This window comes from Drosophila arizonae, chromosome 3 (genome assembly GCF_054131065.1).
Source record: "Drosophila arizonae isolate 15081-1271.41 chromosome 3, UAZ_ARI_1.0, whole genome shotgun sequence".
Classification (NCBI taxonomy): Eukaryota; Metazoa; Arthropoda; class Insecta; order Diptera; family Drosophilidae; genus Drosophila; species Drosophila arizonae.
In genome coordinates this window covers 30,361,936-30,381,803 of record NC_142923.1, presented here as the reverse complement: position 1 = coordinate 30,381,803, position 19,868 = coordinate 30,361,936, and the positions used below count along the sequence as shown (strand labels likewise).

At 36.5% G+C, this 19,868-nt stretch overlaps 2 protein-coding genes across 5 annotated transcripts; one reads left to right on the top strand and one right to left on the bottom strand.

The window, feature by feature from the left end:
- Positions 1–61: 61 nt before the first annotated feature.
- rl (Mitogen-activated protein kinase rl) lies at positions 62–10,834 on the bottom strand. Of its 4 annotated transcripts, none has more exons than XM_089464375.1 (8): positions 10,713–10,834; positions 10,214–10,389; positions 2,020–2,146; positions 1,854–1,964; positions 879–1,013; positions 533–817; positions 291–479; positions 62–224 (listed from the first exon to the last, which is right to left on the bottom strand). In XM_089464375.1, the coding sequence occupies exons 2-8, from the start codon at positions 10,366–10,368 to the stop codon at positions 99–101; spliced, it is 1,128 nt and encodes a 375-aa protein (XP_089320501.1). In that variant the 5' UTR covers positions 10,369–10,389; positions 10,713–10,834; the 3' UTR covers positions 62–98. The 4 variants fall into 4 exon arrangements, with proteins under 4 accessions (XP_089320501.1, XP_089320498.1, XP_089320499.1 ...); XM_089464372.1 differs by lacking the exon at positions 10,713–10,834 and adding an exon at positions 10,483–10,706; XM_089464373.1 differs by lacking the exon at positions 10,713–10,834 and adding an exon at positions 10,493–10,706.
- Positions 10,835–13,106: 2,272 nt separating this feature from the next.
- On the top strand, positions 13,107–15,281 carry Maf1 (repressor of RNA polymerase III transcription Maf1). Its single transcript, XM_018001940.2, has 4 exons — positions 13,107–14,164; positions 14,351–14,597; positions 14,665–14,942; positions 14,998–15,281. The coding sequence occupies exons 1-4, from the start codon at positions 14,064–14,066 to the stop codon at positions 15,050–15,052; spliced, it is 681 nt and encodes a 226-aa protein (XP_017857429.1). The 5' UTR covers positions 13,107–14,063; the 3' UTR covers positions 15,053–15,281.
- The last annotated feature ends 4,587 nt before the right edge of the window (positions 15,282–19,868 follow it).

Here is a 19,868-nt window from a genome sequence, read left to right as displayed (position 1 = left end):
AACTGAATAATTTAATTACCATGTTTAAAAAAAAAAAAACAAAATTAAAATAAAACAAATATTTAAAAATGTTAATTTTTATTTTTTAATAATTGTTTTTATAGCGCCTGTTCTGGTTGTCGTTCTTTAAATTTCAACGTTTCTTGAAAGATTAATGATTTTAAAGCGTCTCGCGATATATCATCATTTTCCATATTAATGCCAAATGGTACTTCTGCAACGGGCTACAAAGTAAAAAAGAAATAATCAGTTTATATAATATTATTACATCATTAAGATATTAAGGTTACCTCGTCGCCAGGATCATAATACTGCTCTAAATATGGATGTGCAAGAGCTTCCTCTACTGGAATACGCTTGTGTGGGTTGAACGTCAACATTTTACCAAGTAAATCCAAAGCCAAAGGATCCGCATTTGGAAATAACCTCGACCATGGCACATTTGGTTTAAAAGGCAAAGACTCTAAATAATTTCGTGCCTAAAATACAATTATTAGCAATCAAAATATTTTTACGAATTCTTAATACATACCTTTTCATTTATAATACATTCTAAATCTTCCTGGGATGGAGAACCTAGGACTCCAAGAATATGGTTCAGTTGATCTAGATAATGTTTTCCCGGAAAAATAGGTCGGTTGCTTAACATTTCTGCCAAAATGCATCCAACCGACCAGATATCAATGGATTTTGTATATCCTTTTGAATTAAGCATGATTTCAGGTGCCCGATACCATCTAGTTGCTACATATTCTGTAAGAAACCCAGTATGGTCGTGGTCTGGATCAGCAATGCGAGCCAAGCCAAAGTCGCAAATCTAATAAGGATTGAATTTAAATAACTGCAGTATATGTAACGTGTCATTTAAATATACACACTTTTAGATCGCATGTCTTGTTTAATAAAAGGTTGCTCGGCTTAAGATCTCGATGTAAAACGTTTGCCGAATGGATATACTTTAAGCCACGCAATATCTGATACAGAAAGTAACAGATATGATCATTACTCAGCCTCTGTAAATAAGAAATAATAATAATTAATTGGGAACAACAAATACTAGTAAGAGTTAAGTTGCATTTTGGGCAACGTTATGGGAACGTATTTGAACAAGGAATTTTCAGAATAGAATATGGGTGCATTAGCCCACTCTCTGGTCTCTAGAATTCGAAATAGGATTTTCGTAAATTGGATTTATCAATTTGAGTTAGGAACGTTATACAAAATACACATTTAACGTTTTTTATAATTCTGTCTGTGTTACTAAACAGATTTTAATGGCATTCTTAGCAACCAAGCTTAAATACATGGTAAAATTGCTGGGAAGTTATAGGAAAAACACAAACCAAATTTTGATTTTGACTTCTAGCTCACAAGGTGTCCGATAACTGCCACGCCCTTCTCTGCCTGTATATTCACATATAGTCATCAAACGTGTTATACCATCGTAGCCTGATGTTGACTTTCTAGTTAAGATCACCACACTGGTTAGTTTTGCTTTGATATTGCAACATTTGCGCAAATTAAAACTAATTATTATACTTTGCGGAATAAGTATTTAATAAGATACCATACATGTAGCGGTAGATATTACTAAAGCAGATACTAAAGATACTAAAGCAATTCACAACTTTCCGGCGAAGTTCGGCTACTACAACATTCAAGCGGGAATTGGTTAATCCATAGACTGTAAAAGCCTGATTAACAAGAGGGACATGGCACAAACATATACGTATTCATTAAAGGATCGCTCATTGTAAATGAGCTCAAAAAACGGCCACTTGAATTAAAGCAACTATCAAAAATAGCCCAAAAATATATATATATATATACATATTCAAATTATTTTATATCACCTGTGTTTTAAGTAGTTTATACAGATCAGTCTCCATTAAGCATTGTACAATATATACATCCCTCATTTGTTCTATGCTATCTACTCGCAGAATGTCACGTATATCAATTATCTAAATGAAACAAATTATTTAATTAAAATGGAACAATATTATTAATTTAAATTACATTTTCGTGTTTAAATCTGGTTAATATGGTTATCTCCCTTAGCGTTCGTTGACAATACGTCTGATGCTCAAAGGGTGAAATTTTTTTGATAGCAACTCTTTGGTTTGTCAACGTGTCATCAGCGGATCTGTAAAATAACATAAACATTTTATAAATAATGTGGAGTACGGCTACCCTAAATTCAAGTGTTAAGCTAAGAAGAAGTAAGACTTACATCTAATCAGTGCGCAATTAAGAAAGAACATGAAAGGTTTGCTATTCTGATAAAACGAGGTGTGTGCGCATTTAGATAATATCGATAATAGAACTTTCGTATGACAAAGAATACATAGCCATTAACGCGTTACCTACAGCAACACATTCATTCACAGCCCAATGCAGAATTTATTTGTTAGAAAAGTCTATAAGCATTCTGGAGATACTGAACTGTTCCATTCTGCATCTATAGCTCAAAAACAATACAAGTGAGCAAGCTCTATTCGAGACTGCTCGACTACGAGATCTCCTGAACCCTTTGAGTAACAGCTATTTCAATCATTCGCGTCCTTCTGCTTACACAAGAAACACACAGGCACCCACACACAAACATACATACACACACACGCCTACACTCAGGGTATAAAAACAAGTAAGAACGTTGCAGTCGGGCGCTACCGACTGCGGAATACTTATTCACATCCCATCAGCAATCTAGCAGCTAAGTTTGGCTCTAATACTGTAATACACTGGGCGTAGACACCTCTTTTTTGGTCAGTGCTTAGAACGAGCGAAAGGTACCCTAACTACAAAATTTGAATGCTTACGCTCAAAAAATGTGAAAATTACTGGGTGTTTTTCGATATGTCACGTCCATAAAGAGGCGTAAAAATTATTTTTGGGTCAACGACATATATAGTATCCTCCTCACTAATAACTCAATTATACAAATTTGAAGCTTCTAGCTATTTACTTTAGCAGATATAAACTTTTACGGTTTGTCATGCTTTTTGGTCTTGGGTGGACAGCCCGAGTATATATACAAAATTTGAGGTCTCTAGCATCAATAGTGTCCAAAATATAGCAGAATTTACAAAATCACTATATATAATATAATAAATAATAATAATAAAAACATATAATTTTTGTTATTTATACTTTAAAGAATCATAACATTAGCTTACGTGCAAAATTTCAGCGTTCTAGCTCTTCAACTAATATGATTTCTGGTATATCGAAAAATGCATTTTCCGATTTGCCACGCCCCTAGTGGGCGGACAGGATAATTTCAACACTTTATAAATTAGAGATATACACGAGTATGTGTTCTAGATTCGGACAGACGGGCAGTCGGACAGATGGACGGACAGCAAGACGGACAGCAAGACGGACATTGCACAAAATCAATATACTAAATCACTTTCGTGAATGAGTATAATAAATAAACGTATTTTTTAATCCAAGCGAATTACCGAAAATGAATTTGAAAAGGAATGTCAAAATACTTTTGTCCAGCCAAAAACTGAGAATCTGCCATGCAAATAATTATAAAAAAAAATAATGAGTCATGTTATCAATGCAATATTTTGGTCACTTATAGCTTATTATGTTTGCTCTCTCTGAAAAATGTATTGAGTACCGTTACCCCTCTCAGCACGCAGAACTATGAGGTTCAAGTTTTCGCAATATGTTGTCAAAATACTTTTTTCCTCCATTGCACATTGGGCCAGCGAGCCGATTTTTCGACGAAAATTCAAATTTATTATGGAAAGTAAAACTATAATGATTTTGGCTTTAGCTATTTTCACTAAAATTAAGGAACAGAAAGTCCAGGGTATGTAGAAAAAAATTTTGTTCACGTTTCTTAGTGTGTTTTTTGTGTGCGTTTCTTTGAGCTGTCCAAAAGTAGAAAAAGCTAACCTTTTAACTCGTCTGTTGTGGATTATAACTAATTTTGTGCCAAGTTGTGCCAAAAAATAATTATGTGTATAGTGCAAAGTGTATATAAACTAATGTAAAAAAAAAATTATTGCTCCATTTTGCTCCGTTGTGTATAAATCCCAAATATTGTAGCTGTGATTAAATTCGCCAAAGAGCAACTGCTAGAGATCTACATACAAAACAATCATCGCGAATCTGCCGTTTCGGGTTGCATTTATGATAAACTGAAAGAATTCTATTTAAGCCCGAAGAAAAAAAATGAAGTCAGCACCAAAGTGAGAAGCTTTTACCATTACATACAAAAGAACTTGGCAAAATTTAATATAAGTATGCCCAGATTTAAGACAAAACATACCAAATGGCTTTTGTCCAATATGGCTATAACAGTAAGTTCATTTTTATCTTCAAATCCTAAACCGTCAACATCAAGACCATTTGGACGCCTACCCATTGAACGTGTTAACGCCGCCAGAAGAGAAAACTGGTATCCGATTTAGCTGTAAATCAGGGTCACCACATATCTCTCCTTGCCACCGCGGTTTCGGCCGAAAATCGAACGAGAAAGATACATCCCTTGTGTTAAAAAATACATTTCTTACTCCGTTTAACCTTAATAAGGCGAGAAAAAATCTCGGTTCGACTAACGAAGGATGAAGCTTTAGCATATTTGCTTGAAAATATACATAAATTAATATAGAAGATGACTTTTTAGAACATTTTAAAATGTGAAATATAGTCATTTTGAATGCATTGTTATTTTTATACCCTGAACCCATTTTAAATGGGAAATCAGGGTATAATGTTTTTGTTAAAAAGCAGTGTTTAAAAAACTGCGAGCAGTTTTCGCAGTTCGCATTTTCGCAGCAGACAGCTTCCACAGTTTTTGCTTTTCTGCACATTAATACAAGACTACGCCTACGATCTGTTTCATTGTAACAAAGTATGCCGCAAGTGACTTCGGCAATTACAGTTACAAAAGTTACCAAAACAAACACTGTTAAAAAGTGCGTAACAGGCAGAAGAAGGCGTGGCAGACCCCAAAAAGTTTATATATTCTTGATCAGGGCGACGAGCTGAGTTGATATAGCCCTGTCCGTCTGTCCGTCCGTCCGTCCGTCCATCCGTCCGTCCGTCCGTCCGTATGAGTGCGTCGATTTTAGAAGTTGTAAGAGCTAGAGAGCTGAAATTTGGCATGCATACTCGTGAGTACCATACGCAGTACGAGCTTGCTTTATTTTTTCGATAAATCGTTCGATAACTTTTTTATCGAGAATAATCGAAAAATTGATTTTATTTTTTTAGCCTAATTTGAACATTTTTAGAGATGGAGTCTTTAAATTTGCGTTGAAAATAAAGTTAATCGATACAAAGATTTTGTAATTTAAAGATTTTGGATACCACGCCCACTTTTCCCCCAATTTGTAAAAGACGCATTTCAAGTACTAGAGACTTGGGCTTTGGAATGCACACACATATTCACCATATGATTACGCTCTAAAAGTTTCATTAAGATCGTATGACTACAAAAGACGTTATTCAATAAATAAATTCTCATAATATTGCCCACACTGCAGCGCAGCCCAAGCGCAGTCGCTGCTTACTGTGCAGTTAGCAGAGCGCAGGCTTATGCGTGCGTGTGGATGCATGTGTATGTATGTGTGCATAAAAGAAGTGCAGAATGATTAGAATATCAGCTTGGAGGGTTCAGGGTATCTCCTAGTCGAGCAGTCTCGACTGGAGCTTTCTTACTTGTTATTATTAGTCTAGTCGAGCACTCTCGACTAGTTTTCTTACTTGTTTTTGTACCCTGAACCTATTTTCAATGGGAAATTAGGGTATAATGGTTTTCTTAAATTTATGTAGCAGGCAAAAGGAGGGGTGGCAGACCCCATAAAGTATATATATTCTTGATCAGGGCGACGAGCTGAATTGATTTGGCCCTGTCCGTATGCTTGAACGCGTCGATCTCAGAAGATATAAGAGCTAGAGACTTGAAATTTATTTTCCTAGGTCCGTGTATAGCACGCGCATATCGAGTTTTGCTTTAAATATCGAAACTTGCTCTGTTATTTTGTTATCGATTAAAAACATTATCGAAAACCAGTAATAAATTTATATCTGCTACATCTTTAAAGCTAGACTCCAAATTTTGTATGTATTCTTATATGCATTTTATACAATTTGAATTTTTTGTCAAAATTTACCCTCCATCTCTAATTCAACCCCTCACCAACATATCTGTAAAAGGTGTATTTCAAATACTAGGGACTTATGCTTTGGCAATACATGCATATCTATGTTATATTCATAATCTCAAAGTTTTATGAAGATAGTCCATCCACAAGTTATTTAACAATTAACTTCCCATAGTAAGCCAACACTGCAGCCACTGCGTGTTTATGCGTGCGTACGTATGTCTGTGTGTGTGCATGTATGTGTGCATATGCGAATAATTATTGAAATATCAGTTGCTCGAAGGGTTCAGGGGATCTCGTATCGGGCAGTCCGTCCGTCCGTATGAGCAAAGGGATCTCAGAAGATATAAGAGCTAGAGAGCTGAAATTTGGCATGCATACTCGTGTATACCATAGGCAGTACAAGTTTATCATATTTTTTCGATAACTCATCCGATAACTTTTTTATCGAGAATAATCGAAAAATCGACATTGTTTTTTCAGCCTAATCTGAACACTTTTAGACCTGGAGACTTCAAATTTGCGTTGTATATAAAGTTAATGGATACAAAGATTTTGTAATTTACAGATTTTAGATACCACGCCCCCTTCGACACCAATTTGTAGAAAACGCATTTCAAGTACTAGAGACTTGTGCTTTGGAATAAACATACATTTTAACCATATGATTACGCTCTGAAAGTTTCAGTTTGTATATCTACAAAATAAATTATTCAACAAATAAATTCTCATAATATTGCCCACATTGCAGCGCAGCCCTACCGCAGCCCATGCTTAATGCGCAGTTAGCAGAGTGCGTGCTTATAAGTGCATGTGTATGTATGTGTACATAAAAGAAGTCCATAATGATTAGAATATCAGATTAGAGGGTTCAGGATATCTCCTAGCCGAGCAGTCTCGACTAGAGTCTTCTTACTTGTTTTCAATAGGTTTTATATCAACAGGCTAGGCCACTTTCAAATAGGCTACATCTAGCCTCAAATAGGCTAACTGATTGCGGCCTTATGTGTGCCTATGCATGTGTGTGTGTGTGCATGTGTATTTGCATTAGATGTTTAATGTGTCAGCGGAACAAATGCGAAGAATTATTGAAACAGTTGCTTGAACAGTTCAATCTCCACACGTTTTTATGCTGAATCTAAATTAAGCTACGGGTATATCACTTATGTTCAAGAGGAGTACTCTAGTTGGGAGTATCCGAAAAGAGCCCCATTATAAATGGGTCTAACATTCTGTCTTAAGGGGGCTATCCACAGACGAATTTGTTACACGAACATGTTGTGTTCATCAAATATTCGAATGTGGATAGAAGTGTTCGTACGAATATTTTGTTCGCCGTTTGTGTTCGCATAGAAATAGAAATGTTTCTATCTTACGGGTGTTCGTGCGAGCATGTTCGACAGTGGATTCGAGTGTTCGCACGAACATCATTTCTAGTAATATTTCGGACAATCAACATAGGCCAAAATGAACCGATAATTTCTTGATTGTTTAAAAAAATGAGCTGGTTTTGTGGCAAAATAAAAACAAAAACTATCAAAATAAAAAAATGCGCAACAAATCATGGGACGAATTATAATTAAAATATAAAGTTGTCCAAGAAAACGCCACAATTAATGTCGTCAAAGCAAAAGTAAATTGTCTGCTCGCATCATAGTAGGCAAACTCGGCGAACATGTTCGTGTAAAAAATTCGTCTGTAGATAGCCCACTTACACATACAGTGACAAACTAAATTATTGGCAAAGCAGGCTTTTTCAACTTTATAGCAATTTTTCTAAAAAAAATAAAAAAATTTACTAAATAGAATTTGGTATTTATTAAATTATACAATACAAATATTGCGAAACACTACAGCGTACATTTTTTATACCCTGAACCCATTTTCAATGGGAAATCAGGCTATAATGGTTTTGTTGAAATTTATGTAACAGGGAGAAGGAGGCGTGGCAGACCCCACAAAGTATATATATTCTTGATCAGGGTGACGAGCTGAGTTGATTTGGCCCTGTCCGTCTGTCTGTCTGTCTGTCTGTCTGTCCGTCTGTCCGTCCGTCCGTCTGTCCGTATGTTTGAACGCGTCGATTTCCGAAGACATAAAAGCTAGAGACTTCAAATTTTTTTTTAATGTTCGTAATTACAGCGCGGATATTGAGTTTATCATTAAAAATTGATAACTCATCCCGATCTTTTTTATCGATAAAAAACCTTATCGAAAACCAGTTATAAAATCATATCTTCTACACCTTTATTGATAGAGTCTCCAAATTTTTAATGTATGCTTCTATGCAATTTATGCAATTTCGGTTTTAGTTAAAATTTACTCCCCACCTCTATATCCACCCCCTCACCCTCACTTTTGTATTTCAAATACTAGAGATTTGTGCTTCGGCAAATACATGCATATTATATAATCATAATATAAAAAGTTTCATGAAGATCGTATGTCCACAAAGTTATTAAACAATTAAGTTCTCATAGTAATCGCACACTGCGCCCATGCGTGTTTATGCTTGTGTGTGTAAATGCTTGTATGTGTGTTGTGTGTGCTGAAAGACGCGAAAAAATATTGAAATAGCTATTACTCCAAGGGTTCAGGGGATCTCGTAGTCGAGCAGTATCGACTAGAGCTTTCTTACTGGTTTACTTGTCTTAATAATGGCACCCAAGCTAAAAGAGACGTCACTCAGAGGAAAATTATCCTGCATTTGCACAAACAAGGCAGATTTTATGCATAAACTGGAGAGATAATGGAAAGAAACCGATTCACTATTCGAAGCTACGTGCAGCACTCCAAGCAAGCCCGCAATCCGCAAAGCCTTAAATTGTTGAACAGCAATGAATGCCGGAAAATCGTTCGAAAGGTGCAAATGAATTCCAAAATAATATCAACACAGATTGCTCCTGAGGTTATAAGAGAAATTGGGAGGGATATGCACCCGATTACGATACGAAGAGTACTGCAGAAGACAAATACGGCTGTGGCTAGACGAAAACCGTGCATCAATGATGATTATAAAACGAAGCGTTTGGACTACGCCAAGGAATATTTTAGCAAGCCATTTGATTATTGAAGTCAAGTCTTGCTCTGTGATGAAAGCAAATTCAATATATTTCGATCGGATGGGCGTAAAACTGTTTGCAGGATGCCGAATACTGCGTTTCACAAAAACAATATTACGCTAAGCATGGTGGTTGTGGGGTGATGGTCTGGGGTTGCATAACTGCAGCAGGTGTGCGCGAGTTAGTATTTGTATATAATAGACAAACATTTGTATCTAAATATTTTGAAAGATAAACTTTAAACAAGTAAGAAAGCTCTAGTCGAGAGTGCTCGACTACGAGATCCCCTGAACTCTTCGAGCAATAGCTATTTCAAAACTACAACTAATAAGCTAATTCACATTTCAAAATGACAACGACCCCAAGCATTCTACCCATATCATCAAGATATGGCTGGAATATAATATCGCCCGTGTGTTGCCACACCCACCACTATCTCCAGACCTAAGTCCAATTGAATACTTGTGGAATGAATTGGATAGGCGCATCTCAAGACGGGTAATAACAACATAACATTTTTTTTTATGCCAAACCTCTTATCAGCCATTATTAAAGTTAAAAGGTAACATACAAAATTTTAATTATAGATATTATCAATTTGTTTTTCAAATATTTTGTTTTTTTAAGTTTTTTTTGTGTGTCAATAATTTTGTTTAGCAATATCGAGGTTTATTTTTGGTTTTTGAATTTAAAAAAAAAAGTCAAAAAATGTTGTGTGTCATTAGGAGGTAATCAAGTTTACCAAATTCAATGCATACACACATACATATACAAGATAATAGCATCACAAGTAAAGCAAAATCTATTTTATATTCCATTATCTTATTCGAGAAGTTTTAGATTTGATATTAATTCAACCCCGTTATATTACATGTAAATAATGCAATATATGTAAGTATGTTTTAAGTTATATTGTTCACACACATACTATGCATTTAGATGTACATGACGGTGGCTTCATGTAAACAATATGTATCCATATATGTATGAATATCTAATGCACATTAGGAATATACTTACACCACCATTCCATATGCGCCTTCTCCAATATATGTTAGTTTTCTATACCTTGGACCAACTTCAAATATTTGCCCCCTGATGACTTCGGCGTTGGGATGTGGGGCAGCCAAAGCAGCGGCACCCTCAGCAATAGTTCCAGCATTTCCCTCCGCCATCTTATATACAAAATTCTTGATCTGAAATTCATCACATACATATGTCAATATATAAGTAATGACATGGTCTTATACGTATTTTAAAATATTTTTTACAATTTATTTGACATTTACATTAATTTACATGAACTTCTTATAATGCAAAATGTATCTACTGTTTGGGAAACACCCAATGATTTTACATCTGTTTGATAAGTCCTAGTATAGACTTCCACACGCAAATACAATTTACACAATAATAATCATTGATTTACACAAATAACTGTTAACTTTTTATGTATTTAATTTATGAGTAAATTTCTTAATCATCATCTATCCGATTGCGATACATTTATTGAACATACATATATTTAATAGCGTTAAATTCACTTTTCTGAACAAGTTCGATAACATTACTCAGTTTAGTGAGCCTTTTCTGTACTATCGTTATTGGTTTTTAATATTATTGTCGGACTGGTTATCTACCTAGTTATTTTCGCTTCAATTTCTAAAATTAAAAAAAAAAATATATATTTATATCGTTCATTTATTTTTCTACTTTATTTTACAACTCATTATCTTATCTTACAAATTTTTTTTATAGTCAATACAAATGTAAAACAATTTTCTTCAATGTAGTGTAAGTCTCTGATCAATGCGAAAAAACACATTTTTAAATTTTGCTTAAATATTATGAAGAAACATCGTTTTTTTTTTTTTTTTTTTTTTTTTTTTTTTTTTTTTTTTTTTTTAATGGGGCTATCCACAGTCGAATTTCTTATACGAACATGTTCGCCGAGCCACTAACCAGAGAACACATTGACCGGACAAGTTGTGTAAAGTGTTTTGCACACTTTTTTCGGGAGCTATCTCCCAGACCCTTCGTATTTGCTCGGCTCCTCACTTTTTGGGTTCGGGCTACGAAAAAATAAGAAAGCAGTATCATTTCGCTTCATGCGCTCGACCAAGATGGTCGACTGTTGAACAAAAGGTCCTTCTGCGCTGTTTCCCTTGCTCTCTTTCTCACGATGCTCTCTGCTCTCTCAAATATGTATATGTATGTATGCATGTGAGCACAAGCAGCGCTCACAAATTCAAATTTCTTCGCAGCGAAAACCCATGCCTTCCCTTCTGTGTGAAGAGTATACCGAACTTTTCAAACCGTTTGCCATGCGTTTTCCTTATTATTTGTGGGAAGGGTATGAAAGCGTTGGTGCGCATATTGAAAATGTTTTCGCGACGAGCATGCACACACACACTTACAGTATGCTACATGTACTATGAGCATTTGTATACCTGTGTGCGAGCTCTGGCTGCCTATAGCAATTTTAAAATTGCATTTGTCGATCTTGTGAAGTGCTCAAATACATATGTATGTATGTATGTATATACATTTGATTGTGTGTACGCATGGGAGGCGCTGCTCACAATTATGGGATATAACTTGTAGAAGCATTTGTATGCCTGTGTGTGGCTTGCGTGTGTGTATGCCTGGGAGATGAACATTTTCGTGTGCCTCCCTCAACTTAGAATGGTGTGAACGATTTTGGGTTTTAATTGAAAAGGTGTGCTTATGTTTAAGTACCTGATTTCATTCAATGGTCGTGGGTTTGCCTATCAGAATAAATGTTTTTTAAAAATGGTACCTGATTAATCCCAGTGGGCAAAATGGGATGTGTTTTTTGAACCCTTGCACTTGTGCATACATATGCAGGTCAATTTGACACCTTTCTAAAAAGATGAATACGTAAACAGGTAAAATTAACCCGTTTTACAAAAATTGCATACCAAAATTGCCCAAATTGACCCTTTTTTAAAAAGAGGCATCCGTTAGATGCCACGAACATTGAAATAAAATCATCTACTTAAATTTAAGGGCGCCTCTTCAATTAAACCCCAAAATCGTTCACACAATTCTAAGTTGTCGTAGGCGCACGTCAATGTCCATGTCGCACACACACATAAACATACACACACGCACATACATATAAAGGCACTAAAATGCTTCTACAATGATTACCCCATCATTTGTGATTGCGGCCCATCGCCCCTGCGTACACACAATCAAACATATGTATGCAATTGTGAGCACTTCACAAGATCGACCAAATGCAAAAGCTGGAATTTCAAATTGCTACAGCCAGCAAGGGCTTTGCACACAGGCATACAAATGCTCATAGTACATGTAGCATACTGTAAGTGTGTGTGTGTACATGCTCGTCGCGAAAACATTTCCAACGCTTTCATACCCTTCCCAAAAATAACAACGAAAACGCATGGCAAACGGCTTGAAGAGTTCGGAATACTCTTCACTCAGAAGAGAAGACATGGGTTCTTGCTGCGAAGAAATTTCAATTTTCGTGAGCTGCTGCATGTGCTCACATGCATAAATACATATACACATTTAAGTGAGCAGAGAGCATCGAGAGAGAGAGAGCAAGGGAAACATTGAGCATAGAGGGATCTTTTGTTCAAAAGTTGACCATCTCGGTCGAGCGCATGAAGCGAAATGGGTGTGCCTACGTATATTTTAGTAACCCAAACCTAAAAGTGAGGAGCCGAGCGAATACGAAGTTGTCTGGGGTGCTAACGCTCAAAAAAAAAAATGTGCAAAACGCTTTACACTACGTGTCCGGTGCGTGTTCTATGGATAGTGGTGTAACACTTTACGCTATCTTGACTAAGAAATGTATGCCAAATATTAAAAAACATACTACCAAAACTTTAGTATTTTTTAATTTTCACCAGTTTAGTACCAAAAGCACATAAATACAACCAGTGTTCATGTTGTAATGCTGGTGTGAGGGATTCAAGTAACAAAAAAAATTTTTCTCGTCTATTTGTGTATAGCTTATATATATCTAGAGAAATCAAATGGAATACTCAAATATGTTGCGTTCAATGGATTCTGAACATTTATAAACTGAAGTGTTTAAGGTCATAAAGATATTGTTTCAAATAATAAAACATAACGTCGTCATTCTGGGTATTTTCGACGCCATATTTATATATGAGTATTCCTGAATACGAAGGTCATTGCAAACACTTTCGTACATGAAACTCGTTATACATTGATAATATATTGAAGTGTTTACTATATATACATATATATTAACATATGCTTATGCGGAAAAATCTGATGCATGAATCTACAAATGCATAGTTAAAAGGAAAACACAAATAAATCCATATGTGTGTACTTTAATACAAAGTTATACAACAAAAAGTAATTAAATAATCAAATACAAATAGATAATAAAAGAAAAGAAAAAGCGATATAGTATTCTGCAGCACCGAATAGTGCCAGAGATAAAAAATTTAATTGAGAATTGGCTAACTGTAATGTTATTGAAACAGTGCAGACTTCAGCATATTTACAAAGTCGAGAAAAAAGTGGCAGTAAAAAAGAGAATCGCAGTCCATCCGGATACCATGTTCAGAAATTGTACAATTTGTCAAACATTTACATTCTGGGCAATGAACGCATCAAGAGCAAACCAACCGAGAAACAACAAGACGCCGATAGATTCAAAAAGACCGCAAAGCGCCTAAGGATCTCCCGTAAAATCAGTTTTGATTATTGGTCAGATTTGGATAAGTTACAATTATCGAATCAAATAAAGATTCCCACTAGATAGGCAAGACACGTCGCACGAAATTGCTCTTATAGAGACAACCTCGACGGTGAACAGATTCTGGGAACTGGTGGAAGAAAGATGAAGCTATTAGAGAGCTCCCGATTCGAAGCAATAAATAATGCGCTTTCGATACAAACTGGCGGAATCACAATTTTCGGACGAATAGAAAGCTATTCCTGGTATGAAATCTCAGTTACATTTATTTTGAGCACTTAGTATGTATAAGCAAAGAATAGTTGTAATGAACGTTGACTTTCGATTGAAAATATGTACATTCACTGATTCATATCATGTAAATTCATATATATTAATAACCATACAAGCTTTTTTATGACAAGAAATATGTATGTTTTTTTTATTTCAAGCAAAATGGTTGCAGCTGAGAAGGTATTATACAAACGATTTACAGCTGAGACGCACGGGCATGATTTGCAAGCGCTGTCGCCTCCGCAAACTTTGTCGGATCTTTCACCAAACTTTCATCGCAATAACAGTCAATCAGGGGATGAAGGCGTAATCTTATGTGACACAATCTCTCGAAAAACTTTATTTTACTTGATTGCAACTTTAAATGCGTCCTTTGAGCCCGATTATGATTTTTCAGACGCAAAGGTAAGGACAAAATACCTGTATACAAAATAAAACATGAACCCTAAGTTAACTCGCTTTATGTTTTTAGTCTCATGAATTTAGTAAGGAACCTTCCTTGCCATGGGTTATGAATTCGGTTCATTCAAATTTATCAGCTTTAGCTGGGGACCAGTACCAGGTTTTGCGCCAACCGTTGTGGTCAGCCGTAGATGATGAAATTAATTTATCGGAATGCGATATATATAGCTATAATCCGGACTTAAGCTCAGATCCGTTTGGAGAACCTGGTTGTTTATGGTCTTTCAATTATTTCTTCTACAACAAGAAGTTGAAGCGCATTGTATTCTTTACTAGTCGCGCCGTAAAGTATGATCTACACTGAATTAAAAAAAACTTTCTATATATATTGTTAAACTTTCAGTTCACTCTATGCTGGAGAAACATCCGATTTTTCTATGGAAGAAGATCTATACTAACGAGTTCTTAGCCTTCGATTTTATTTTCACAATGATCATTTTGGCATATAAGTACGAGAAGGGAAATGGATGGAATTGTGTACTTCAGTGTCAGACATGCTATGGATGCAAACTGATCTTTATACGCATCACGAACATGATTATATCTAAGAACAATAATATTTAATCAAGTACTTTATTCAAAACAATATTAATATGCGTTCTTTGAAAATAAACCTAAGTTTCCATACATTTATCGTTTTGTAAATGCTGATCTCTACCATTTCAATAATTCTTCGCGTCTTTCTGCTTACACAAGATGTATACACAAATGTATATATTGTACATACATACATACATATGTATGTGAGGACTTCACAAGATCGACCAAATGCAAATGCTGGACTGTAAAATTGCTACAGGCGGCAAGAGCTTCGCACACAGGCATACAAATGCTCATAGTACATGTAGCAAGCGAGAGTGTGTGTGTGCATGCTCATCGCGAAAACATTTTCATTATGCGCACGAACGCTTTCATACCATAGCTCGCAAATAACTGTTAACACTTTTTCGTTGTCTGCAAAAAAGTGTCTTTCAGTGACACAGTCAAAAAAACTCAGACAGAAACTGTTTTTGTCGCGTCTGGCTTAGCTCTCTCGCGCTCTGAGGGAGATAGTTGTTTCTGTTTTCGTTTCCTCAAGTCAAACACTGATCGTTTGCTTGAGTTAAATGAAGTAACGGTAAGTTGCGTTTGTATGGGTAATCACGCGCGATTGCTGCGTTCTTTTTGTATGTATGTATGCGTGTATTTACATGCACACGAAGGCAAAAACATTTTCTGCTGAGTTTGTTAGTCAAAGTGTTTTTTGCTGAGAGGCTTTGTGTGAGGGAAAATCGTGTTAGTTTTACGCGAATGAGTCATCGCATTGCGTCTGAGCGAAACAGATGCTAAAGAAAACAGAGAGTGACGCTCAGAGAGAGACGTGTCTGCACAATTTTTTTTGGTTATGATGCGAGAAAGAGAATAAACGAAAAAACGCTCAACTCTCATTTGCAAGCTCTGTTTCATACCCTTCCCACAAATAATAACGAAAACGCAAATATTTTGTACGAGCTTGGTGTTCGGAATACTCTCCACACGTAAGGGAAGAAACGGCAGTCTAACCCGAAGAAATTTCAGATTTCGTAAGCTGCTGCTTGTGCTCACATGCATACATACATATACATATTTGAGAGAGCAGAGAGCAGAGAGAGCGAGAGAGCAAGAACAAAAATTGAGCAGAGAGGCATCTTTTATTCAACATGGAGCGGAATGATTGTGCTTTCGCATATTTTCGTAGCCCGAACCTAAAAAGTGACGAGCCGAGCAAATACGAAATTGATAGGCCCTAGGAGACAGACTTTTCGATGTTGAAAAACTTTGTACTACATGTCTAGTCTATGTGTTCTCTGGTCAGTGGTTATGTTACGAAGTAGAGCATATAAGAAAAAGCGATAAAAACTCATTTGTGAGCAATGCAAAAAAGTAAATGAAACAAATCACCATTTGTTTGATGAGAATTTGTGGAATATACTAGAATGAAAACAAAGGTGCGCTAGTCGATACTGCTCGACTAAGAGATACCTTCAACTCTCCAAGCTGATATTCTAATCATTCTTCATTTACACGCACGCATAAGCCCGCGCTTTTCCAATTGCGCAGTAAGCAGCTACTGCACTTGGGCTGCGCTGTAGTGTGGGCAATATTATGAAGAATTATTTCTTGAATAATTTCTTTTTAGGGGGACTGTCTTAATAAAACTTTTTGAACGTAATCGTGATGTGTGTATTTTCCAACGCACAAGTCTCTAGTACGTGAAATGCGTTTTTTTGAAATTGGTGGCAAAGGGGGCGTAGTATCCAACATCTATACATTATCAATTATTATTATTATCAAATTTTCGTATTTATCAAATGTATATACACAGCAAACCTGAAGTCTCCAGGTCTAATAGTGTTAAAATTACGCTGAACAAACTAAATCAATCCATCGATTATTTTCGATAAAAATATAATAAACCTGTACTGCGTATGGCTAATAACTTCTGAGATCGGCTTGCTCATACCACTGACCAAAGATCACATAGTTGAGACATGTAGAACAAACTTTTTCAACACCGTAAAAATGCGCATTAGATACTACTCAACTTCGTATATGCTCGGCTCAGTCTCCTGAGGCTCGAGCAGTGAAAATATTGCAGGACAAAGTCAGTGCGCTGCAAGCGCTCAAACGAAATGATCCCATTCTTATATGAAGCACGACTATGCGCTATATGTCCTACTCTCTCTCTCTCGTACTCTATCTCTCTCTTTGGTTTTTTTTGTTCACGACGATTCCAGCTACCCTTCACTCCACTCCTTCACTTGAGTATACCCAAATCATAAAAGCGTTTGTCACGCTCTTGCAAACAAAATGTAAGTGTTGGAAGCGGAATGGTATATGTTGATCACCGCCGTGCCGAGGAGGACACCTCGCGTGTTGGCAGCCAGATATATTTAGACGTTGGACGTACGTAGGTTGCGTACGAATCGGGGCTATAGCTGTTGCGGATGCTGCAGCAGTCCGAGGAGTATTGTCCCTATGGAGTAGGTTGTTATGTCGACCATTAACTGGTGACCTTAGCAAAGCAGCTCAGGCAAAGATTCTTTGATTTGATGTATGCCTCTCCTTCATGGCTAGACAGTTGGAGAAACCGAGGAAAAATCGGATTGGATGGTTCTCTTTTAAACACAGATCGCACATTGTGCTCTTCGAATTCACTTGCGTTGTGAAGGAGTTGACTCGTTTGGGAGGGGCATAGTTCGCGCATCTCGGAACTGAGATTGGAACTGTTGGTGCAAAACGATCAACATCCATAAGAAAGTGACTAACGTCCTGCCAGTCTGGGATTTTTGTTTTTCGTGTCAGTGAATGCTCCCAGAGAGATCGAGTGTGATCTGGCAATTTGGATGTGCACACGAACACAAGGATACAGTCCCAATTCTCCGTAGAGATTTGAGCATGCTCGATTGCAGTTATGCACCTATGAATGGTGCCATGCAACTATCTGAGAGCTAAGCCTAATTCCTTGGTGACTTTGGAGAGGTTGAGCAAGATTTTAAGCTGGCTGTTGACTAACAGCCGCTTATTTTCGAACTGATCACACAAGGAGCCTCAAGCCGATGCAAAACCATCGTTTGTGAGAGGATACTCTGCGACTAAGGCATTTGCATCGCCTGCTGTCTTTGAATTGAGGTGGATTAACTTTTCCACCGGAGTCAAGCGCAGATTCTGAATATAAATCGCAGTAAACAGGTCGCGGAATGTTGGCCAGCGCAAGTCGTCGCCGTGGAACACTTCCGTATCAACGGGTGGAAGGCGACAGCCTCCAGACGAGGCAAAAGTAGCAGACACAGGAGCGGGCGGTGTACTCGATGCGGAAAGTGTCGATTTGCACCCCCAGGTGCGTCGTACACCGTTATACATAGCAGTTGTCGAATTTGGCCTCCATGGACTCTTCCATCAACTTCACCACTGCTTGCCTCTTGGTTAAACGCTCACCCAGCAACTTAAATTTTGAGTCAGTTTTAACAACATATTTAAGGGTTTTCAAAAATTAATTTTACAGCACTTTGTAAACCAGAGTATGTTCAGTAGATTTTATTAAAATTTTTGTTCAATTTATGGAACACTAAGAAAGAACCGTTAACTTTTGCTCTGTGCTAGCATTTTTGCTTGGATTTTTCATCATCATAATTATAGCCCACTGTCGCAAATGTTCAATTTATTAAGTGCGGAACAGACTTTTGGCTTTACAGACATTGTAATTAAGTAAATTTAGACAGTTTTTAAGAGATGTCGCTTGGAAAACAATTATCTTATTATGAAAAGGGCCGTATTTTCTCACTTTTCGTGTCAGTAGAGTCTATTTCGAGTATTTTACAAATTTTGAGTGGAGTGTATGGAGGGATTTCATGTTGATGTCCTTGACTGGCCAGCATGTTTTTCAGATCTCAACCCGATAGAAAATGTCTGTGGTAATCTTGCAAGACGTGTGTATGCCAAAAATCGCCAATTGGAGACAGTTTGATATCTTAAAACGCAAATTCAAAATGAATGACAAAGTTTCGAAAAGGACCTTTTATTAAATTTAGTGGTTTCAATAAGGATGAGAATTTTTGAGTTAACTAAGGCGAATGGAGGCCGGACTATGTATTACCATTAGTTTTTCCATCAATCCGCAACGAATTCGCAATTGTTTTTACCAATATATTAATATGGGCAATAATTTTGATACAGCTAATGGTGCTGTTTTTCTTAGTTTTTTTTTACTTCTTTTTAAGAAATCGTTAATTTTAAGTAAAAATGTTTTTTGCCATTCATAATTGATATACTGAACTACTCATTTTTGAAGATTTTGAGGAAATATGCCATTTGGTAACAATTTTCAGCCTATTCGTTTAAGTGGATTAAAAGTGGGCTATAATTATGATTATTATGGTATGGTGTGGGAGGAGCAATTCTTGTTAATGGGATCTGGCATTAACAAGTGGATATAACAGTCCGTAAGACCGACCAACGACAAATGTTCAAACATGAACATACATAATAATAAAAATAGAGACAATACTCGATAACCTGCGCGTTATCCGACACAAAGTAATAAATATGTCACCCCTTAGTTAAAACGACCAATGCAGCGACCAATGACTGGAAGTAGTTTTAAGAGTCTCTGTTAGGTATATAAGAACTAGGATTTTAAGCAATAAAGAGTTCAGTTTCAATCTTGAATTCGGCAAAAGTGGAGTTGTTTCATTT

What these genes read in the sequence shown, in the direction of transcription:
- rl (XM_089464375.1), bottom strand. Translation starts at nt 10,368, where the DNA reads ATGGCGGAGGGAAATGCTGGAACTATTGCTGAGGGTGCCGCTGCTTTG. An exon ending in ATAAACTACTTAAAACACAG is followed by an intron (nt 1,014 to 1,853) that starts GTGATATAAAAT and finishes TCTTATTTACAG; the next exon opens with AGGCTGAGTAATGATCATAT. An exon ending in AATGTATTATAAATGAAAAG is followed by an intron (nt 480 to 532) that starts GTATGTATTAAG and finishes ATTGTATTTTAG; the next exon opens with GCACGAAATTATTTAGAGTC.
- Maf1 (XM_018001940.2), top strand. Translation starts at nt 14,064, where the DNA reads ATGAAGCTATTAGAGAGCTCCCGATTCGAAGCAATAAATAATGCGCTT. An exon ending in CGAATAGAAAGCTATTCCTG is followed by an intron (nt 14,165 to 14,350) that starts GTATGAAATCTC and finishes TTTTATTTCAAG; the next exon opens with CAAAATGGTTGCAGCTGAGA. An exon ending in ATGATTTTTCAGACGCAAAG is followed by an intron (nt 14,598 to 14,664) that starts GTAAGGACAAAA and finishes TTATGTTTTTAG; the next exon opens with TCTCATGAATTTAGTAAGGA.